The sequence below is a fragment of the Panthera pardus genome, unplaced genomic scaffold (genome assembly GCF_024362965.1).
Source record: "Panthera pardus isolate Hobbes unplaced genomic scaffold, ASM2436296v1 HiC_scaffold_6, whole genome shotgun sequence".
In the NCBI taxonomy this organism is placed as follows: Eukaryota; Metazoa; Chordata; class Mammalia; order Carnivora; family Felidae; genus Panthera; species Panthera pardus.
In genome coordinates this window covers 15,994,825-16,018,906 of record NW_026526991.1, presented here as the reverse complement: position 1 = coordinate 16,018,906, position 24,082 = coordinate 15,994,825, and the positions used below count along the sequence as shown (strand labels likewise).

Genomic DNA, 24,082 nt, shown 5'->3' with positions numbered 1-24,082 from the left:
GTCAGCATAATAACAATTTTGAAAGAGTCTTACTCTTTCAGCAATCTTTCAGGAAGGTGTTCGGACTCTATCTGTGTTGAAAACAGACCTGGGCTTCTAAGACTTAGGTCTAACAGGAAATTTATTACCCAACTGACCCTTAATTTTCTGCTTGCAGAAGAGCTGGAGTAAATTAAGCACTCAGAGGAATCCTGGGTACATAAGAAGGACCAGTCGGCCATGGATTTCCTCCCCTGTTCCCAATACCCATAGTCTGCCCTCTTTTGTTCTTGAGTGATGCGCTCTTTATTTACAATGGGATACAGCTCCCACTGTGTTCTTAGCCTTTTATAAAGATAATTAGAAAAGTTTTCTTTCAAGCCAGGTTTTTTTCAAATGTGTATGGAAACCAGATAAAAATTATTTATAGATTACCTGCCATGGAGACTATTTGCATGCTTGGAGCCATCTCCGGTTTTTTTGAAGTGATTTTCAATTATGCAAGTGATACACAAATGGTTTCTTCTTGTTGACAAATTACAGGTCAGACCAAGTCCTCTTTGATTGCCTTCGCCCACCCCGGTCTTCCCTGACTCTGTTGTTTTCAATTGGGTGTATTCACCTTTACGGAGATTTTTCATTTCATTCTCACCTCGACTCAGTCAGCATCTGTGATGTGCCTGCCATATGCCAGACCAGGGATATAAAGATCCCTCACCCTCAGAGGGCTCCCCATCTAAGAAGGGAGAGAGACACACGTTCCCAAGTAACAGTAATACAGCATGATTATCTGACAGATGTTAGGGAAAGCCATGGAAAGGAGGTAACTTTAGGCTTGGCGTTGAAGGATGCTTTGGCCTTTGGGCAGAGATGAGGAGAGAGGGAAGAGCAGTCTAGTAAGAGAAAACAGTTCTGGCTAAGACAAGGACATGGGACATTGGGACTTAGAGTTCTAGGTCAGATCCGGTTGTGATATGTGACTTTTGGGAGAAGTGTTTGGAGATAAGAGTTTCATTCATGTCATCATTGTCCATATTTGGTGGACTGTGTTCTCCTTAGCAAACTTTACTTTGTGAAGTTTCTGTTTCCACGGCCAAAGAAAGTCCTCGGGGCAGCGTGGCCTGTGGCGGGTCTGGTTGGTCTGGTATTATTTGCCTGATACTGTTGCAGCCCAATTTGTTTATGCATTCGCATCCTTTTGTAAAGTCACCTCACACGCAGATGCATCGAAGCAGTGGATTAGGAGGACAGAGAAGATGGCCAACTGGAGTGCCAGTTGGGGCAGCCACTCCTCGGTGCCTCTAGATGGTTGGTCATAGGTGGGGTAACCGTATAATTTATTGTCCAAACCAGGACGCTTTTTAGAGCACTCTTGTTAATTATGCCAGGACAACAGGTGTAAACTTTGACTGTTCTGGGAAATCCTGGAAGTGTGGTCCCCCTTGGCATGTGGTATTTTGGGTGCCCAAGTTTGCCTGACTTCTAGATCTTTCTAGAGGAACCAGAAGTTTGGATTTCTATGTGAAATCCCCTGATTTTAAATGGTTTCTGTTTTTAAAAAAACACTGTGTGGGGCCAAGCCGGCAGAGCTAGCTTACAAACTCAGCTGTTGTGTACATAACTAAAATTATGGACATTAGGTATTGAGTTTTTGTAAAAGAGGCCCCATCTTGCTCTAAAAGTGTCCTGCATTTTTTTTGTCAGTTAGCCATTGCTGTGTGACAAGCCACTTCAAACTCCGTATTTTAAAACAACACAAATAGTTAGTGTTGCTCACAGGTCTGTGGGACAACTGAGTAGTTCATCTGGTCTTGGGGGCTCGCACAGGCGTATTCAGACAGCTATGGCTTGGCTAGGTTGCTCTGCTGGTCTTGGCTGGACTCTCTCAAGTGTGACAAGGTTGTTGGCTGTAGGTTGGTTTGGGATGGCCTCGGATGGAACAGCTGGGCTTCCTTCGATGTGGTCTCTCATGCAGCCCTGGCTTGTTCACGTGCAGTGATGGGTGGAGAGAACAGATGTGGACCATGGCTCTTGGAGCCTCTGCCTGGAACTAGCATACCAACACTTCTACCGCATTCTCTATCAGCCAGAACAATCTATAAGGCCTCCTCAGTTCCAGTGGTCTCCAGCCTTCCATGGAAGAGCTGCAAAACCAACTTGTAAAGGGCATGGATACAGGGAGGGCAAAGAATTGGGAATATTAATTGCAATTTACCTACCATAATCACTATTCTGATTTCCTTTTAAAAACTCATATTCTTTAATAAAGGGTCAGATAAAGATATTTTATTTTTCTCCAGATAAACGAATCCAACTATACATGAAAAGCCTACTTTGTCTTCCAAGTCCTCAAAAATGCATGCCTCCCGTGCCAGGAGGCCTTGCTATCATTCAGCAGGAGCTAGAAGTGCTAGGCTCTCAATATGCAAACATTGTGAATCTCAACAAGCAAGTGTATGGACCATTTTATGCAAATATACTTCGAAAGCTGCTCTTCGGTGAGGAAGCCATGGGAAAGGCTGATGCTTCATCTGCTAACTAAAGAGGAACTGACATTGGATGCAAGGTTGGAAATCTAGCACTTTGGTACCCAGTCTGTTTCCACCAGTGGCATTACAGATGTGGCACATCCTCAGTCCTGCTTGTGGTGCAGCGTTAGCCTGAATTTGTGTAATCCAGTAATATTAGCATTGCAGAAGACATGCACATCATAGAGACCCTATTCCTGCATCATTTTCAAGTTCAAAAGAGATGTTTTTAATGGACAGAAAGCAATTTATAATTAATTATATTACCTATATAATACTTGTAAATGTTTTCTTAAGCATTTATATGTGGCTTGTTCATTCAACCTTTAAGGAGTTGTATTTCCTCACTTGTCACTATCAAATCTAATGATTTTTAATTTTGTTACAACTTCTTAAAAGGGTTGCAAGTCATGAGAATAACCAAGGGGACTGATGTTCTGAATAAATGATGTGACATAAGCATAATTGTATTTGAAATGTACGATTAAATTTTATTAATGTGTAACAGAAACTTACATAGTAAGTTTATAAAGCCCAGAAATGTACCAAATCACATTTTATATTACCAATTGCCAGTATTTGTCTAGAATTTAAATTTATTAAAAATATTTTAAAGCTATGTACACATTTTAGGTAAAACCTCTATTGTTCATTTAGTGAAAATATATTTTTAAAAATCCCTTCTAAAATTTTATTCTAGAGGTTGGTTTCTGCCTGTAACTTACCCTGCTCTCTGAGAGAAACAAGTTTTGCACAAATTTATTAGTGAATGTCCTTGCATTTCTCAGGCCATTGGTAAGGTTTATATAAGATGTTAATATTTTTATGTAAGGCAGGAGTGGTTTGAATTGGTTTATTTAGAATAAGAAGGGAACTTAACAGTAAACGAGATCCCCAGGAGATCCCCCATTGTCAGTGAAGTTCACATGTGAAAACGAAATAGTTGAAGTTTGGATTTTTTTAACCATATAACTTGTTAGCAAATGCCTCCTGTGCTGATTAGATTCTTACCCCGCTATGACCAAGATGCTCTTCTAAGCATCACTATCATTTGACATTCTTGAGCATTAAGTCAAAACTTTGCCAAGCTGGCACTGGTTGTCATTGGGGTTTTGGAGAAATCTGTTTGTCCGAGAATTACATACTTCTTCGAAAATGTTAAGGGAAGCACTACAGTCTGGGCAGACTCCATCTAGAAAGTACTTTATTCCCATAAAACACCTTTGGATTATTTTGTTTTCTAAGGACCCACTGAATCTTAGTAGTCTGGTAGGGAAGAGTGGGTAGGAGGTCAAAAGGAGGAAGTACTCTTTTTTACCTTACCTCCTTTTCCTCACTCTGACCTCCACCATTATGGTGTTACTTAATTAAAGTTCTAGGACATGATTGTGTGAATAAATTATCTCCAATCTTTACATGTTGGAGGGATCTGCCAAAACTTGAGGAAATTTTGAAAGTCTTTTTTTTTTTTCTCACAATGACCAATATATACATCTGCCATTCTACCCATCTAAGCAGCTGTTATGAGTAGAATTTTCCTGAAGAGCACATCACTGGTCTTACCCATTTCCCCCTGTCGTCTTCCTGTATTTCCCTTCTGCCCATGTTTTCCTGTGCTTAGAAACCATAAGGTGCTGAAAACAAATTTTTTTTTCATTTTCTCTTAAGTCAAGGTAGTTTTCAATTGTGTTCACTTTGGAGCGTGGGTGGCAGAGGGTTCTGACGTGGAAAAGTAATGTGTAGTGTGACTTTTTGTTGCTTTCCGAGGTAAACCACATACTTAACAGGAAGACTGAGTGGTGTACTTTTTTATTATCAGATTGGAACCCAGTTGGTATTCTTGTATACTTGATTATACTGCAATTGCCAGCGGGAAAACAATGTGCAGACATTTTTAAAAATGCATTTAAAATGAAGGGCATTCTGCTTTTTTTTTTTTCTTTCTTTCTTTTTTTAAGTCCCAAGGTAAATCTCAATGTCTCAAGTCTGGATTTAGGCAACTACATTTATTAGGATTTTTAAAAGCATATCCCTTAGCATGTTGTGTTCTTTTTTTTTGTTTTACTTAAATGTTTACTTCTACTTTTGAGGTTTTCTTAACATGGTCTTGTTTTGTAATGTCAATTTTATTAAACACCATATACACATTTTCATTCTTCTGCTAAAACATGTATTGTGTGCACTAGTTAAATTTTAAAACATTAAAAATTATTTGAAGATAGCCAGTGTCTCTTTGTTTTTTGTATTTTTTTATTTTTTGAGAGAGCGAGGGTGAGCGAGAGAGAATGAGTGGGGGAGGGGCAGAGAGCGAGGGGACAAAGGATCTGAAGTGGGCACTGTGCTGACAGCAGAGAACCTGACACACAGTTCAGACTCACAAACTGTGAGACCATGACCTGAGTTGAAGTCTGATACTTAACTGACTGAGCCACCCAGGTCCCCTCTTTGTTTTCTAAACCACCTTTTGGTAGCTCAGGGCTGGAATATTGCACAGTCTTTATTGTGGTTCTTCTACAATGATTGTTCTGGTGATTGTCAGAGCCTTACAGAGATCAGGTCATGTTCACTCAGGCAGTCAGGAAATACATACTGAGCATGTACTGTATGACCACAAGTATCCTAAGCGTTGTGTGATACACAGATGACTAGATAGACACCGTCCTCAAGAAGCTTATAATCTAGGAAGAAGGACAGACTCGTGAACAAAGTATCATAAAGACGAAAACAAGTACATACAGTGCTAGAGTAAATACCATCCCATTCTATTCCATGGAGATCATTCTTGAGCTACAACAGGATGGGTCAGGAATGGCCAGGAGGCTAAGAAAGGGGAAGGCACAATAAGTCAAGTGCATGGTGAATATAGTGGGGTGGAGAAATGGCAAGCCAATGACTAGCATATGGTAGAAGAGTGGAGGTGAGGAGAGGCGAAACAAGAGAGGTAAAAAGGTTCTGGGATGTTATGCTAAAATTTTGGGGGTTTGTCCTGAAATAGATAAAGAATCAGAATCTTTTGAAATAAGAGAGGGTTGTGTTTTAGAAATTATGTATTTGGAAATTATGTTTTGGAAAGATTACCCTGGCAAAGAACACTTGCTGTTGGTGCGGGAATATTCCTCTGTGTGGAGTGTGAATACATATGTGCACTCGCACGTGAACACATGGTATAAGCAATGGAAATGGACCCAGGCCTGCTGAAGCAGAAAGGGAGCTTACTGCATAGGTATTAAGGACCTCATGGAATCGTCCTAATCTGGGGAGTCAGGCTTGGAAAATGGGCAGGAACCAAGGCAATGCAAGCTGCAGGACTCTAGCCAAGCTGGATGCAGTCCTATGGCTTCAGAGATTTATTTCTCTACTGTCCTTGCTTCTTTGCCTAATTTGCTCAAGATTCAAAGTCCCAGGTATGAACAAGCTGTTAGAAGAATCTAGGCCAAGTTCCCAGGCTGATTTGCAGGAGATGGAAGGAGTGAATAGCTGACCCTTGGACTCCCATGGTCCCATCAAGGTCACCCAACTAGAGATTACTTCCAAATGGAAAAGAGTTGTTGAGGAGCAGAAAGAGGAAAAAAAATCCATAAAATATACATTTGTGAGGGCTTTAAAATTTGGATGTGAGAAATGTGTGTGACCACCCACCCAATCCCACATTGCCTCTGAGAATAATGCTAAAAGATGATTCAAGGAAGGGCAGCGGCATGTGAAGTCGACCATTATTGGTGTGTGTAGATGAACTGCCAAACGAATAGCTCCCAGATCTCAGTGGCCTCATATACCCACATTTCTCAAATTATAGTTCAAAGCAGGGGTAGGGTGGTGGGCTGGGGGAGGCGCTACTCCATTCAGTAGTAGAAGAAGCCCAACTTCCAACCGTCCTGTGACTGCTGTCCCCTAGCTCTTCAAAGTCTCCATTCCCTCAGAAGATAAGGAAAGAAAAGGATTGTTCACTTTTACCCATGGTTCATTGGCCACAACTCTATCATGCGGACTCATCTAACTGCAAGGGAGGCAAGATTATGGGTCAAGGAAGAAGAGGCTGATATGTTGGTAAGCATTAGCAATCTCTACCTCTGGTCCCTCCAGCTTTCTTAAATAAGCCCCATGAATCTTCTTTTCATGAAAATAGGTTTAAAACCATGTGCCCGTTCTGATCTTTTAATAGTAGTTCTCCAGAGCGCCATGTTGAGAGGATTTTGAAGCCAGATCCATGGTGAGCAGTAGAGTTCTGTGCCTGGTTGGCAAAGTATGCCATGGGTGTGGAGTGCGCCACCTTTGTGCAACATATTTTTATTTCTAACTCAAACCCTTCTCGAGACTAAAGTTCAACCTGTTCCACCTCTGGGGATGTTAAGTTCCAAAATTTTCTATTCATGGCTTAGTAAAAGTAGCATGGGACTGAGAATCACAAGACCGGAGTTTGAATTCATTTCCTCTACTTAATAGCTCTATGAACTCAAGCCAGTTTTTTAAATCTCCTTGAGCCTCTGTTTCCTACCCTACCTCACAAGAGATGTTGTGAGAATCAAATGAGATAATGTATTCAAAATCATCTGCGAACTCTGAAGCATAATGTAGTCAGAATACATTAAAATAACTGTAATTTATTAGTCCTAAATCTCTTTCAAGCTTCAGGAGGTTTTAGTATTGTGAGATGTGATGGTCAGGTACTTAAGTACACAAGAGCAGAAATTGTCATACCTCATCAGAACCACGGTTCGTTAAGCCCAAGATTGTCATTGGCAGAGAAACTCAAGGGTATGTAGAAGGCTGAAGTTATTGTCCTTAGTGCCAACTGCAAAGGAAAGTGACAAACCCAACATGTTCTTATTTTACTTGGTAATCACTAATGACTTTATCCTCCATGATTTAATCTAACCTTTTAGAAAGTACGTTTGCTATTACTGACTTGTGTCTTCTTGTTCTCTATTTTTGGGGTGAAGCTTTATCTTGTTCATTTCTAAGTTTATGCGTCTTTCAGATTTCAAGGGAAGGAACCGAGGGATTTATCGCAAAGCTTTAAAAAGAAGAAAGAAAACACAGGAATCTGTCTCACCAGCTGCACTTGCAGGCTTGATGGAGGATCTGAATATAATTATTTTTTATTATTTACAGAGTGTGGGTGGGAAGAGAGAGAGAGAGAGAGAGAGAGAGAGAGAGGGAGAATCCCATGACCCTGAGATCATGACCTGAGCTGAAATCAAGAGTTGGACACTCAAATGACTGAACCACCCAGGTGCCCTTAATTCTTTTTTCTTTCAAGTAAAATAATAATAGCCACTGAGCACTTACCATATGGCAAGGAATACCCTAAGCGCTTCATACACATGATCTCCTATAACTGCATAACACCCTGTAGGGCAGGCTTTATCTTTATTTCTATAGATGCAAATGAAGCTCAGATTAGCTACAGAAGTTGTCCGAGGTTACAGAGCTGGTCAGTGTCTTTAAACCCACCAAAGAGTCTAACCCTGGAATGTGTGCGCTAAAACCTTTTGCTATATTGGTTTCTCTAGGTCATCCGATCAAAAGTATTTCTCACTGTTGTGATGCTACCAAATGCTTCCTTGGTGTTTTACTTCGCTACTTCTTTCTGCGACGGCCCTCCCTCTTGGTACCTCTTAATTAATAACGTCCCAGGAGAGAAGTGATTGGGTCTAATTGCCATTAGTCAGTACAGACACTCCTCTTCCCTACTCTCCTGCACTGGGTAGGGGCCACGTCAGCTCCCCTACATGGCTGTCTTTGGCAGGTTCCTGACCCAATCAGTTCTTACAGCATGGTTGGGTCCCATGACACAATGCAAGGCTGTTTCAGAGAAGGGCTTGTGGCCATGTCAGGCAGCAAAAGGCTTCAGACCATCCACCCTTGATCAAAACGTAAGCTGTTTTTTCAGATTACAGTAGAGGTTTCGGCCCGTGTTCACCCTCACCTTGCTGTTTATGAAATGATAGGCTTCACAGAAGCCCTCTTTGCCCTTGCCTTTTCAGACTGAAGAGCCCATATTCTTTCTCCAACATTGTTCTAGCCTTTTCTAGTTCTATTGTGAATTTACTCAAGTTTGGAAACCAGGATCACACATGTTTTCTCCCAGTCTGGGTGCATCAAGGTTTTGAAGACAGGATAATCCTTTTTTGTTTACAGTGTCTTCATGTTGAAGCCTCTCAGAATAAGGTCTTATTTCTTTAACATGGCATAAGGGCTAACAATGGCCCAGTCCCAATGGATCTTTCTAGTGTCACCTACAGACACTTCCTTATAGACAAGCCCTATGGAGATCACACTCAATTGCCAGAATGTGGTCCTATGTAAAGTCCTCAAGCCATTGGTCATGCTGTTTTTCTCTGCTTGAAATATCTTCTGCCACTCCATCCATCCAGGGTGCTATTATGATAGAGCAATTGAAAGCATGTCAGATAATTATGGATTTAAATTCTAGCTCTGCTTGGCGAATTTCTTAATCCCTGTGAACCTTAGTCCTCTTCGCCTGTCAAGTGGAGATAATCATACTTACCTCCCTGCGGTTGATCATTAAATCAGAGAATGCACACGAAGTGGTTATTCCAATGCCTAGCAAAGAGTAAATGCTCAGTCAGTAAATGGAAGCCCAGCTTGGACACCTCTGCTTCCCCCTTTCTTTTGCTGTCCTTTAACCAATGCCCCTTTTTCCTTACCCACTTCTCCACCGCATCAGTCACCTTCTCATCTGGCTACCGCAACACTATATACTTAATTGATGGTACAATATTCCAAGATGTCAGCCATTTTTCTTTCTGCGATTTCCCTTCCCCAAATGCCCAGCCTTCTATTCAAACCACGAATCTTTTTGTACTAATATCTCAGGAAAAGAATGTGACAGCAGAAAACAGAAGAGTCAGGAGACTGTTCCTGGCTTTATGGTTTTTAAAATTCAGTTCCCTAGGGAATCAGAAGTCACGGTTTGACCTGGGGGCAAGTGCTGATACCTGGTAGGGGTGAAAGAGGGGAGGCAGGGGTAATAAGGGAAGGATTGCAAGGATTGTAGCAGCTGTGGTCTAAGCGCCCCAACACCACTCAGTGTCAGCTGTTGCCAGTGTGGACTCTGGGTTCACTGCTACCTGATTCACCTGTTTTCAAGAGAAACAAACAAACAAATCAAGGGTTTTTTTTAAATGTGAAATACAATATCAAGTTTATTATCACTCACTACATTATTTTCTTTCAAATAATTTATTCAACAAAAATTTATTCAGGGGCAAACAGTGAGTTAGAACCTGGGAGTACAAAGACAGACAAGATGGTTTCTGTTCCAGGAGCTCCTGGTGTAAAGAATTAGATGCATAAACATAGGATATGGTATCAAGTGATATGTCTTATGTTAAAGAGTGATTTCCAAAGTGTGATCACTGGGCCAGCAGCAGCAGCAGCATCACCTGGGAACTTACTGTAAATGCAAATTTGCAGGCCCTGGCCCAAACCCGCCTAATATCCAAGCTGAGGTTGTTTTAACAAGCTCTTCAGGTGATTCAGATGCATGCTAAAATTGGAAAATCACTTTGAGAATGAAAAGCCAAGAGGACTTTGGAGCAGTAAGCCAACACATCTGAGCCAACCTTGAGATCTCTGCCATCTAAAAATCACTTCACAGTCCCTTCCAGCCTAGATTCTAAATAGGTTGCTCTCTGGTAATTCACAAGGATGATACAAAAGTGTATGTGTCCTTTTAAGTGAACGCATAAGATCTTCAAGAATGGGGTTTTTAATTAACCTTTAAAATTTTTCTTTCCCTTCTCCTACTTTCAGATTTCAGCACAATACTTTGGAGATACAGGCACTGAAACTTACTTGAAGCAGCTAATTTGGAAATTAACCTCGTGAAAGAGTTATACAGTCACGATGAGAAAACGGCATTTGTGTATTTACAAATTTTCATAATTTACTGTGGCAAAATATACAGAAAAATTAACCATTTTTTAAAAAGTTTTATTTATTTATTTTTGCGAGAGAAGGTGAGAGTGAGCAAACTAGTGGGGTAGGAGCAGAGAGAGAATCCCAAACAGGCTGCCAGCTGCCAGCACAGAGCCCGATGTGGGGCTTGAATTCAGGAACCACAAGATCATGACTTGAGCAAAATCAAGACAGATGCTTAACCTACTGTGCCACCCAGGTGCATTAGAACCATTTTTAAGGGTGCAGTTCAGTGCCCTTAAGTACATTCATGATGTTGTACAACCATCACCACTGCTCCATTCCATAATTTTTGCATCTTCCCAAACTGAAACTGTGCACCAATTATACAATTGTTGATATCTTTTGCCTTGTTCTCTTCCCATGGGAGTTTTTTCTATTGATCTGAGTTCATTCTAAAGTACGGCTATCAATCCTTTGTCTTCTTCCAACTCATGTTTTTAAAGGGCTCTATTCATGGTGAATTTTAAAAATATGTTCAGAAAATTCTGCATTTTCATGGAATAAAACTGTGGTTACAATTATATTATCAAATCTATGAATATTTTCCTTTAGGATTTCTGTGTTGCTGTCCTTGAAGGCTTTCACAACCTCAATCTTATGAATACACTTAATCCATAGAGGATTTACTTAGATGTTTTTTTCTAAATGGCTAATCAGCTATTCCGACATCATTTATTGGATAACTTGTCTTTGCCTACTGATTTAAAATGTCATATTTTCATACTAAAATTTTCTGCGTCCTGATCTTTTCTCTAGTCCTTCGAGAATATAACAAAGCCTTAACTACCGTCCTGTTATGCTCTACTCTCCAGGGAGTTAAATCCCCCTCACTTTATGTCATTTTGATGGTTGTATAATATCCCATCACACGCACATAATTTTTTTAACCAACCTCTTAATACTAAGCATTTGTTAAATTTCCTATTTTCCAATACCATACAACCTGTAGTTTTGGATTGGATTAAACAAAAATCTCTGCAGCCGTGGCTCAAGTTGTGCAAATTACCCGTCTACCCTTTTCTCTGAACTGTTTAAACAATTAGAACGAATACGCTTTACTGGTCTGAATTATGGGATAATTGGCACCAAATCCGTCCCCTGGTCAACATTATCCGACAGAGACTTCCAAGTGACACCAGGGGGCGCAGTTTCCCAGCTCCGCCTCAGCCACATCCGGGTTCCACCGCAGGTTCGGGCCGGGAGCAGGCGGAACGTTTCTATCACGCCACCAATTAACCTGCGCGGCGGGGACCATTTAGGCCTTCGCGCATCGCTCTTACCGGGCGCTGCGGTTTGCTTGGGGCAGCCGAAAGCGGGCGTGGCGGCTCTGCTGGCTTCTCCCTTCGTCGTGAGCAGCACAGCATGGACGTGCTTGCGGAAGAGTTTGGGAACCTGACGCCGGAGCAACTGGCTGCGCCCATCTCCACTGTAGAGGTGAGGGCTGGGCACGCGGAGAGCGGAAGGGGCCGGGAGCGTCCGCAGGAGGCGTTGCCCGAAGAGCTCGCGTGGCGGAGGGGGCGGGGGGGGGGGGGGCGGCGGCGGCGGCGGCTTCTGCGCATGCTCAGCGCGACGGAGCGGGTCTCTTCCGGAGCGGGCCGCCGAGTGCACGTGGAGGGGCAGAGCTCGGAGGAGCGGGACAGCCGCCCGCACTCGCGGCCTTCGGCTGGGTTGGGGGTGGGGGCCCTTCAGGGGTCGTGTGTGTCAGGGAAGGATTGGCCCTCGCTCCCACCTAGTGGGACGTAGTGCACGCTCCCGGGTTAGAGGAGACACTGAGGTCCAGGGAGCTTAGGCCACCTTCGTGGGGTCCCGCTTTTGCCGGTGGTGGTGAAAGCAAATCGTCTGAATCCCAGGCTAGTAATCCTTTTAACTTGGAATTCAAGTTTGGGCTTTAGGAGTATTTTAAACGCCCTGGAAATTTACTCACAACACTTTGAAAAAAGAAATTGTGTATCAGAAGTTAGAGATAACTGCCCTCCAGTGAGCTGTCTAGAGAAGTTCAGCTGTGGACGTAGTCTTATTTTCTGGAAAACCACATGTAAACCCTCTGGGCCTCAGAGGCTTTACCGTCATGGAATGGGGGAAATGGAGAAATCGTGAAGGGAAAGCTTTCAGGTAGAAGAACAGGACACTTGAATATTGGTAGGTGACATAGTAGGTCAGACCGCCTGATGTTTTCGAGGAACTACGGTAGTATTAGAGTGAAGAAAAGTGGAGGAAGAGAGATGAAAAATAGGTCGGCGAGGGTCCTGATTATGAAAGGTTTTGATTTTTCATAGACCTCCAAAGGAGCTATGAAATGCTATTGAAGGGATTAAGCCGGAGAGTGACATGATCGGTGAATCTATTGGATTGTAATCTTTTCTTTACATTTATTTGACCGATTAATGAGGTTATGATTAGTCTGTCAGATTCAATACATGAGTGCCTACAACACATTGATGATCATCAGGCAATACTGGATTTTTAACTCTTTAAGAGTTAATAGTAAGAGCCAGCATTTACTGACCACTTGCTATGTGGCAGGTTCTGTTTAAGCCTAATATGCATTGTGTTACTGATTTTCTGAAATAAGCACTGTTTTCACCCATTTTGCCAATGAAAGACTTTGGAGGCCCAGAGAGGTTACATAATTAATCCAGTGTCAGAAAGCTGTTAAGTAGCTGATCTGGATTTTGGACTCTGCCAGTCTGATTTTAGTCTTCATCCTTAAGATGAAAAGACTGCCTTTTCAAAGACCTGAAGGAATAAGCTTAGAGGATTTGTAAATCTTGCCTGACTTCGCACAGCTGTGAAGGGACCAGAACCACAGTTCCAGGCTTCTGATTCAGGAATAAAAATTCCTGTTCCTGACCCCCTGTGTCCAATCCACCATCACATCTTTAGGCTCCTGCCTAGTAAACCCATTCAAGTCTGAAGCTTCATTTCTGCTATTGTCCAATCTGGAACCACTGTCCTGTCCTACTTCCTAGGCTGCCAACTTGTCTCACTCCAACCTGTTCTCTGCTCTGTAGCCAGAGCCATTAGTTTAAATGATCATATTGCTTCCTTGGTTAAAATTCTTCAATCTCTGCACTGTGCTCGTAGGGCAAAATCTAACGTCTTGACCATGTTTATAAGGCTGTCCTCAGTCGGGTCACTATTTACTTACTTCTCCAGCCTCTTTTCCCACCACTTTCTCCATCCTGCCCTGAGATCTTTCTACTCTACTTTGGATTTTTCTCTCATTCCTCATTATAGATTTACATACAACAAAATGTACAGATACCAAGTGTTCAGTTACATTTGTTTTGACAGTTATGTATACCCAAATAATTACCACTCAGTACAAGATCTAGAACATTTCCATCACCCTAGAAAGTTCCCTTGTGAACCCTTTTGAGTTTATAGCCCAAGCACCTTTACTATTTATTTATTTATTTATTCAAGACTGAGAAAAGGAGAAGGGGGAGGGGAGAGAATGAATGAATCCCAAGCAGGCTCCATGCCCAACGCAGGGCTTGATCCCAAGACCCTGGGATCGTGACCTGGGCCAAAATCAAGAGTAGGATGCCCAACTGACTGAATCACCCAGGCACCCCTCCTCCAAGTGTACTTTTTGATTTCTGTCATCATAGATTAGTTTTGCCTGACTCCCTTCTTTTTGTTAGTAGACTAACTTTTTTTAGAGTAGTTTTAGGGCTGCAGCAAAATTGAGAGGAAGATACAGATCTATATACTCCACAAATCCCCTGCCCCCACGTCTCCTCTTTCTTGAAGAATGTTTTTTACTTTCTCCAGATTGTTTGCTTCCCTCCCTGAGCACTCCCTGCCACCCCTTTTTGCTGGACCTGTCTTTTGCTCAGGAGGTGTCCTGAGAATAAAATAAAGTATGAAGAATGCTTGGATCATCAAGAGATTAAAGTATATTCTGTTTAAGAAATCTGTGGTGTGTGTGTGTGTGTGTATACATACATATACATATGTATGTATATATATATATTTGTGCATACACATATATGATTTCCATAAAAGTGGTTAAAATTTTAAAATTGTTCTTTTCATTTTGATTTATTTTCTTTTTCTGTGATAAAGTAAGTCATTTTTGGTATATTAAAATAACTTGTAAAAATACTGTGATTGCAGCCACAGAGTTCTGATATTCTTGTTTTGCTTCACAGGAAAAATGGAGGCTGCTTCCAGCATTTTTAAAGGTAATTGTGTAATATTTAATACTAGTGGTTATTTCTCAGATGAAAAAGGGCAAATTCATCTTTTTTCAAAGATTAAATGTTTATCATCAACTAATAATTTTTGACTTTGCACAACTATGTGATTTGTTATATTTTGGAAATACAAGGAATTAGACCATGACTTAACCTATGTCTAAGGTGCTAGTTGGATGAGTGGTAATCTAATTTTAGAGAAAGGCTGTAGTATATGCAGTAGCACAGTGGTGTTGGCAAAAGTGGTGATGCTCCAGGTGGTCAGAGAAGGTCTCCCAAAGGAGGTGAGACATAAACCACATCTCGGGAGGACCGGATTTAAGCAAGCAAAAAAGGTATAATACCGAGAGCATGCCTTGATACAAGTGCTCAAGTGGAGCCTCCACGGCATCTGTAGGGACCAATGACCAGTCTGTTTGGCTGGAACGGATGAGTGGATAGTCACAGAGACCGCTGAATATAAGGTTAGTCTAGGATCTAATTCAATTTTCAAGAGCTTATGCTAAGAAGTAAGGGGTACCACAATGATAGATCATTTGACACCCACTAGGATGGCAGTGATCAAAAAGAAAGGTAACAAGTGTTGATGAGGATGTGGGGAACTTGGAAGTTTCCTGGTGGGAATGTAAAATGTTGCTTTGGACAACAGCCTGGCAGGTCCTCAAATGGCTAAACAGAGTTACCATGTGATCCAGCAATTTTCCTTATTTACTCAAGAGAAATGAAAACACGTCTTCACACAAAATCTTGTACACAAATGTTCATAGTGGCCAAAAAATGGACACAACCCAAATGACGATCAACTGATGGATGGATAAATAATATGGTTTATCCATACGGTGGACTATTATTTGGCTGTAAGAAATCAAGTGCTGGTTTACTACAGCGTGGATGGGTGTTGAAAGCATGTTAAATGAAAGAATGGAGACTTGAAAAATGAGTAGAGTCTTATCTGCCTTAGTTCTGTGTTACAGGCAGAAGGGAGAGTGCTGGGAGGGGATGCGGGGGAAGCTGTCAGGGTCGGAATTCTGACCAGATTTGAAAGCCATGTTAAGGACTTTGGCTTTTCTTCTAACAGCAATAGGAAGCTATCTGAGAGGTTTTAAGAAGAGTGACCAAGAATGAAATAAAGTTGTAATAAGGTCAAGGGAAACCTTTTTTTAGTTATAACTTTTTTTTTTTTAAAGAAACTATACATAAGCAGAGGAGAAAGGGTGATTTATCATTCAAAAAAAGAGGACACAATTGGTGGCACAAGGTCCAAGAAGAGATAGAGGGTTCAATACAGACATAAGATTGGTTATTTCATTCATTCGTTCATTCATTCATTCATGCATTCAAAGTTGGGATTCTCCTTTACTCGCACCACCTTGACATTTATTTGTCCAAGAATAAAGGTATGATGATTTTAGTATATAACTGGAGACAGGAACACAAAGCTTATGAGGCTGCCAGTGCTGTTGGTCAACAGAATCAAGGCTCTGTTCTTGGGCTGGGATGGCACCTGTGAAGAGGGACAAACATACTTAGTTTTGTACAAGTACCGGATTGGGTGTGTTTGACTTAATAGCATTGCTTTACGAAGATAAAAATTACATTTTGCGTTTTAAGTTGATGAGTCTGTAAGGTGGCCTTGATTTTTTTATAGTGGTGGTGTAATATCCAGAATGAGGGAGGCAGTGGCCCCATGGTGTGTTGGTCAGACTGTTGAGAACATTGTCCATGAGTTCAGGGTGCCCGTGTTAGGAGGAACACTGACCAACTGGAGCGTGCCCAGGAGCAGGCCATCTGCTGTCGAAGGGTCTGGAAAGCGTGCATGTGAGACATAGTTGAATAGTTCCTGTTTGGCCTGGACATGACAACATGAAGGAGAGTTACAGTAAATAAACAGACTCTCGAGAGCAGGCCTTTCTCTCCAGAAGGACAGTTAAGTCCAAGGGCTGGAAACTGGAGGAAGGCAGACCTCAGATCAACATAAGGTTGAATTTCTTCCCCCAATAATTAGGACTGCTTCTGAATGGGATGGTTTCTTTGTAAACCAGTGAGATCCCAAAAAGGAAGTGTAATTAAAGCAAAGGCTCTATGATTATGTGTTAGGAATGTTCTAGCAGTGCTGAACTCAATTGTGCTTGAAGATTAATACTAAAAAAAGAGAATACATACGGTCCTTTTAAATTCTGACATTTTGGAGTCTTTGTTATTGTTTCAGTGTTTTCAGTAGCAGGACATGTAGTATCTCTGCAAATTCAAAGTATGCAGAGAAAATCTTGCCTTATTTGTTAGCTTATGGAGAGTCGTTAGGTATATTCAGATATTCCTATCTTGAATTCCAAGTGTCGGGCTGATTCTCAAGGAGGAAAATTTGAGGGGTATTAGTAGGATGGGGGAGAGATGGAATGAGGACACATACGTGTAAAATTCTAAGTGAAATTCATGGATTTTTTTTTCTGTCTTTGGTTTTGAGAAAAATCTGAAGAAATCTGTGGTTAGAGTCGGTAACATAGGGTGTTAATTTGTCACTAACCTACTTTTTATTTTTTGTCTGTTTAGGTGAAAGGCCTCGTGAAACAGCATATAGATTCATTCAACTATTTCATTAATGTGGAGGTAAGCAGCAGGGCCTAGAAGTAGAGAGAGGGGCGCCTGGTTGGCTCAGTTGGTGGAACATGCGACTTCTGATCTCAGGGTCATGAGTTGGAGCCCCATGTTGGATGTGGAGCCTACTTAAAAAAAAAAAGTAGAGAGGAGAATTGATTTAAGCTAGAGACATTCCTAATGGTGTTCTTTTCCCTACAGATAAAGAAGATAATGAAAGCCAATGAAAAGGTTACAAGTGATGCTGACCCCATGTGGTACTTGAAGTAAGGAATCAACTACTCTTGATTTGCTACTTTGATTACGTCTAACATTTTTTAAAGTGAATGTGGTTGTTACCAAAACGCTATGAAAATAACTCTCCTTATCTGTTTAATAAGGAGGTAATTATCAAGTGCTCAGTTTTGAATCAGTAAACTAATTATAACAAGTAGAGTTAATGGTTGAGAAGTACTGAAACTATTAAGGTTTAAACATTTTTTAGAACAATATTGAACTGCAAGAAAAATTACCGAAGTAATAGAGTTCCATATTATCCTGCGCGCAGCCTATGCTGATATTAACATCATACAGAACCATACCATAATTAGCAAACCCAGGAAATTAGCACTGATAATAATACTGTCAACTAATCTGCATGTCTTATTTCCAGTTTTCCCGCTCAAGTCTTTTTTTCAGGCCCAGGATTCCGTCCAGGGCTGTACGTGATGATTAGTTCTCAGGTCTCTCCTTAGTCTCCCCAAGCCTGTGACTGTTCCTCACACTTCCTTGGTCTTTTATCACCTTGTCACTTTTGAAGAATTTTGATCCAGCGTTTTTTAGGAAGCTCTTCAGTCTGAGTTTGTATGATGTTTGCTCATGATTCGATTGGGTTGTGCATTTTTGGCACAGAAGTAACGTTTCATGCCATTCTCACTGCATCATATTAGGGTACAGGTGTCAGCATATTTTACTATTGGTGGTTTTAACTTTTCACTTGATTAAGATGGTATATGCAGGTTCGTCCACTATAAAGTTACTATTTTTCTTTTTGTAATAAGTGCCTTAGGGGGAGATCCTTTGATTGATACTATGCAAATACCTACTAACTTTAGCCTGCAAGGACAGGTGTTACAAGTTATTGCGGTGTATTTGCCTGTTGGTGAGGATTTCTTGCTATCGTTCCTTATCCAGTAATACTGGAATTCTGTTGTAAGGAAGAGCTTTTTCTTCCCTTTATTTATCTCTTGAACTTTATTTATATTAATGTGAACTCTTGTATATTTTAATCTATGGATCGTAATCCAGCAGTATCATTTTATTGCTTAACTTGTCCCAGCTTTGCCCAAGGGAGAGGCTTCAGGTTGATTTCCATGTCCTTTTGGCACACTGCTGCTTATTTTCAAGCACTCCTTTACTTTCTGGCACCATGAGATGTGGTTGATCTGGTATTTTCCCTGTCTTAGCCTGGAATCCACTATTTTCCCAAGAAGCCCTACTCTCTTTTTTTTGGATAATAGTGTTTAAAAACCAAGATAGGGATACTAAAGCCTTGGTAGGCAGAGTAAGGAAATATATGTGTATATACTAACCTATGCATCCACACATCAATATTTCTACGTCTTACTCATTTTTACATATATTTTTAAAATCCCACTGTACGAACACCTCCTGTTTCAGTCCACCTCTGCAGGACTCATTCTAACTAACCTCTTTCCTTATTTGTAACTTTTATGTCTAAAATGAGAAACCTGGCTCTCATTGACCACTCTATTTTTACTTATTTATTCAATCCTAGAATATATGTAGTTTCAGAATAGCTAACTCATACCTCTGTGAGAATAAAATTTAATTAGAGTACAATATCCGTGTATTGCTTCTTTGTCTTTATCTTTACAATATCCAAGCAACATGCTGTTTCCAAAGCTACTTAGATTTGTCATTTCCTTTCTCACCTTCTCAGGGCAGTTACTTATGCATTTGTAAGGCAGGAAGGTTTGTTTTCCATTTTGGGTCCCCTTCTGCATCCTGATAGGTTTTAATTATGCATTTAACTTTTGGACTATGTGAAACATGGTTGTAAGAGTGAGAGCTATATAAAAAAGTATTTTCGGGGAATTGTCACTCCATTCCCAGTACTTTCCACACTGTTGCCAGACTCCCAGTAGGTAACCAATCTCCTTAGTTTCTGTTTTCTTCCTGTGTTTCTTTTGCCATAACGAGCATATACAGATGGTCCCTGACTTACAGTGCTTCAACGTAAGAATTTTTCAACTTAACGATGGTGTGAAAGCTATACGCATTCATAGAAGTTGTACTTTGAATTTTGAATTTTGATCTTTTCCCAGGTTAGCAACATGCAGTACAATCCCGTCTTGTGATGCTGGGTGGCAACAGCCACAGCTCCCCAGTCGGCCCCGCAGTCACCAGGGTCAACAACGATACAGTTACGATCCTTCTGTTTTTCACTTTCTGTACATATTCAGTGAATTCCATGAGATATTTAACATTGTATTTTAAAACAGGCTCTGTGTTCTATGATCTTGCCCAAATGTAAGCTAATGTAATTTTTCTGAGCACGTTTAAGATAGGCTAAGCTAAGCTGTGATGGTTGGTAGGTTATGTATATTAAATGAATTTTCAACTTAACAACTTTTCAACTTATGTTGGGTTTATTGGGCTATAGCCAGACTGTAGGTCAAGGAAGAGCTGTATCTTTTTTCCTCTTATAACCTCTTCTTTCTTATATGAATAATAGCTCTTTTCATTAAATAATCATCTTCAGGGAGCTATCTTTCCAGTGTTTTTTAAAAAGAGATTTATAGCAATTTCTTTAAAAATACTCTGATAGTATTTTCCTTCCTTTGTAGAACTGTACGTACTATGACTTCAAGATCTCCCAATTATAATTTTTAATTTGTCGTTCTTAGCAAGATAAGTATTTGTCAAAGTGTAATCTTTGCATTTGGGAGGAAAATAGCTTGTTTATATGTTTGTTGAAAAGCTGTAACTGGTAATGGAATAATTTGCTTTTCAGATATCTTAATATCTATGTCGGGCTCCCTGATGTTGAAGAAAGCTTCAATGTAACTAGACCGGTATCCCCCCATGAGGTAATTATCTACCTTACCATGATTGAATTTGTTTGCCTTAACTCAGAGTCTGTGCCCTTAATATATGTTCTTGAAATGACTTTAAAATAGGGGAAAATATCTCTTATGAGACAAAGCTAACCAAAATAAATTAGCACTTGTATAATACTATATTAGGAAACAATTCTGCAGTGTTTAGTTTTTCATTTAATCCTAGTTAATCTGTGCTGTCATATAGGTATGTCTCCTGTTCGTGTCCTGTTCTAAGCTTTTGGGCAGCCTTCCCCCTGCCCGCACTTGTTCCCTGCCCCAGCCAGCCACTTGTGCCTGGTACCATGTGCTGTCCATCTGCACAGGTGACTGAGCACATGTTTTGAGGGTCAGCAAGCATTGTGTTAGGCAGAGGAGACCAAGGACAGGGGCTCACAGACCATTAGAAGAGATAGGTGGGTAGGAAGAAAATTTAATTACCAGGATTTTAGCAGAGCTACAGACAAAGGGTTGTGGAACAGGTCTGTTGGCTTTTAACACATTCCACATTCTTCTTGAAATTCTTCTACTTGGTGTCCATAATTGGGAATTGATTCAGGAAAGAAAATGATTTTTGTAGATTTATCTAGTTTGTGTCGATGTAGAACTAAAATGTAAAGCAATTAGGGAAAGTAGCAGAGTAATTTTCATTAAACAAGTAAGTTAGAAAGTTAGGGTTGTTGTCTGAGCATTGTTAAACAGGAGGTACGATCAAGTAACCAGGTATTTCACACAGGTAAATTTTGTTACTTAATCACCGAGTTTCGAGTGTCAGTTGAACATTTGTCTTGTGCCTCAGCATTGAGAGGTGTACAAAAGAAATGAGACCCTCTCCTTCCTCAAGGAGCGCATACACTTGTGGAGAGCGTAAACTAACAGAATACTTGAAACAGACACCAGGGCTTGCACACTTGACTGCCTGGAAGGGTAAGATAGGTACAGTAAGTGAAGTTGTGTTGAGCTTTGGAATGTTGGAAAATGTGTGCACCAGTATGGCTTTCCCCGCTTCCCCATTCCTTCTCCATTTGCTGGAGTTTTCTAATTATTTTAGAACTAGGCAGCCAATTAGCAAATTCCACGTCCTTTTCTGAACTACATCACTGAACGTGAGAAGAGAGAAGGCAAAGTAGTTTGAAGTAGTTTGAGAAGCCTGAGACTGCAGTTGTCATAATTTTTCTTCCTGATGGTGGAGAAAACATACGGGCATTATTGCAGTAAGAGAGAAAGGGCATGAAGATTCTTGGAGGGATTTTGATCCTTGGAGAGATGGGGAGAGTCGGAGAGCAGGTGGGTGGGCAGCCAGGGCACCCACAGCAGGAGGGGGGGCGGGGCGCGGCTGCAGAGCCCCCAGCACAACCCAGTCCTGTGATAACAGAGAGGCTGAGGGCGGCAGAGGGAGCTCACGGGAGTAGTTTGGGGCCTGTGGAGAGGGTCCCTGTGTTTACCACATCTGTTGAATTTCATTTCCATTTGAAGGAGAGGAGTTTGTTAAAACACACACATGTTTACCTATCATGGGTGTTACATTAGATTTTTAATAAAAATGAGATTCTGTCTGTAAGGTAGCCTGTACCAGGAACTATTCTAAAAATATGTATTTATATCCTTGGGAATTAAAATGATTCTCATTCCCTTTGTACGTAGGAGGAGACCAAGGTGCAGAACTGAAGTGGTACAGCCAGTGTTTGGGCATAGACGGCAGGGTGCACACTCTGAGCCTCTAGGCCACACCGCCTTTGGAGTGGCCTGAAGGAGACAGCTCAATCTAATTAAATATAAAATACTCATCAGTAATAAGGGTATCTAATATTTTTGGATCTCAGGCATTGGGAAAGAAAGGCAGAAAAAGTTTAAACCTAACTGTCTTTGGTTCACTTGAAGCCAGAGGGAGGATTCAGTACCATGAATTGTATGGTTGACGTTCAGAGAGATTCTCTTTTTGAGAGTACAAGCCACCTGATCACCATCAGTAAACAGGGAAGTCGTTGAAGATTTGGTGGAGTGTGCCGTGTCTGACTATGTGGTCACGGCTCAGAGAAGGGCCAAAGATTTGGTGGGGTGTGCCATGTCAGAGCATTTAGTGAGTCATCACCTTGTCAAACTAAGGCACACACCAGTAATCTCCAGAGTTCCCCAAGTGATTCAGAAATTGTAATATGATGTGATGAACGATTTGTGCTATAAGATACCACTTGTTAAGGAATTTTGTGAACAGGGGTGCCTGCGTGGCTCAGTTGGTTGGGTGTCCGACTTTGGCTCAGGTCATGATCTCACCGTCCGTGGGTGTGAGCCCTGCATTGGGCTCTGTGCTGACAGCTCAGAGCCTGGAGCCTGTTTCAGATTCTGTGTCTCCCTCTCTCTCTGCCCCTCCCCCGCTCAAGCTCTGTCTGTCTCTCAAAAATAAATAAGTACTAAAAAAAATTTAAAAACAAAAGAATTTTGTGATACAGTTAGTTTCTGTATGTGTATACTTTAGGTATCATACTGGTTGTTAACCACATTGGTAACTACATTGATTAATTTCCATGGACCCAGTTGTCAAGGAACAGTCTAACTGCTTCAGAGATGGGGAGCAGACTGATGATGGCATCAGATAGTGAGAAGAAAGTCAGTACCAGATTTATTGTTCCATTTTTGGGCTGATAGGGCAGAGATGCTGTGGGGATGTCTAGATCAGTGGCCAGCATCGTTCCTCATGGAGAAGGTAGGCTCCTCACTCCCAGTGCCCTTAAAGCAACACATGGAACAGACCCAGTTCAGCATAGGTCATACTGCTACCAGAGACGGAGTTCTTGGAAGCTTCAGGACTCTGATTTCCAGGGAGAAGGAGCACTGACTGTCTGATTCTCTTTCAGTGCCGTCTGCGGGACATGACGTACTCTGCCCCCATCACAGTGGATATTGAATATACCCGAGGCAGCCAAAGAATCATCCGTAATGCCTTACCCATTGGCAGGTGAGAAATGACATCTGAGTTAGAGCCACACTGCCTGCATTCTAGCCCTATGGGGTGACCTTGAGCAAGTACTACAGTTCCCTTTGCCCCATTTCCTCATGTGAAAAATGCGGGAAATGGTGTCTGCTCCATGAGAGTCTTTTCTGGGGATCCAGTGAGTCAGCCGAAGCAGAGCACTCGAGCAGTGTCCAGTGCAATGCTGTGGTGGTTTTTGTTTTTAATTGTGAGATCTTTTCTGTAAAGCTAAGGAAAATGCTTTCATTTCCTTCTGAAATCCAGGCTGTTAGGGAACCATTAGATAAGATAGCATTTCAGTGAACCAGGCTGTTAGGGAACCATTAGATAAGATAGCATTTCTCTATAACTAGGCAAATACACTGACTCATCTGTAGAAATGGACAAAACCCACAATATTGGGAATTTGATAATGGTGTCGGACTTTAAACTTCGTGCAAACCCTTCCTGGCCAAGTGTTTTTTTCACCCTTCAGAAGTGCTAAAGACATGATAAATATCCACAGGTTCAGTGAATATGCACCATTTGTTGGTCACTTGTGATACACTCTGCTGGGTAGTCCAGTAAATAGAAGATACTTAGATACAACTCCTATTGGCTGTCTTCATTCCCAGCTGCCCAGGAAGGCAGGCTTGAATAGCTGTGGTACCATTTGGTATGTGCTGTGGTAGGTCCAGAGTAATGGAAACACACAGGTTTAACAAATCCTTCCCCCATAGTGTCCTAAAGGAAGGGGCTCTTTGTATTGCTTCTGTCCTC

At 41.3% G+C, this 24,082-nt stretch overlaps 2 protein-coding genes across 2 annotated transcripts in view; both read left to right on the top strand.

Annotated features, from left to right (window-relative positions):
• Positions 1–4,728, top strand: part of TCP11L2 (t-complex 11 like 2) — a 41,614-nt gene extending 36,886 nt beyond the window's left edge. Inside the window, exon 10 of the mRNA XM_019446666.2 lies at positions 2,280–4,728. Coding sequence (XP_019302211.2) covers positions 2,280–2,521 — 242 coding nt within the window. The 3' untranslated portion in view covers positions 2,522–4,728. The remainder of the gene's footprint in view (positions 1–2,279) is intronic.
• A 6,873-nt stretch (positions 4,729–11,601) lies between these two features.
• POLR3B (RNA polymerase III subunit B) overlaps positions 11,602–24,082 on the top strand; it is a 103,509-nt gene continuing 91,028 nt past the window's right edge. The window contains exons 1-6 of the mRNA XM_019446669.2: positions 11,602–11,888; positions 14,612–14,644; positions 17,207–17,263; positions 17,453–17,517; positions 20,268–20,343; positions 23,208–23,308. Of these exons, the coding sequence (XP_019302214.2) occupies positions 11,817–11,888; positions 14,612–14,644; positions 17,207–17,263; positions 17,453–17,517; positions 20,268–20,343; positions 23,208–23,308 (404 nt within the window). The 5' untranslated portion in view covers positions 11,602–11,816. The remainder of the gene's footprint in view (positions 11,889–14,611; positions 14,645–17,206; positions 17,264–17,452; positions 17,518–20,267; positions 20,344–23,207; positions 23,309–24,082) is intronic.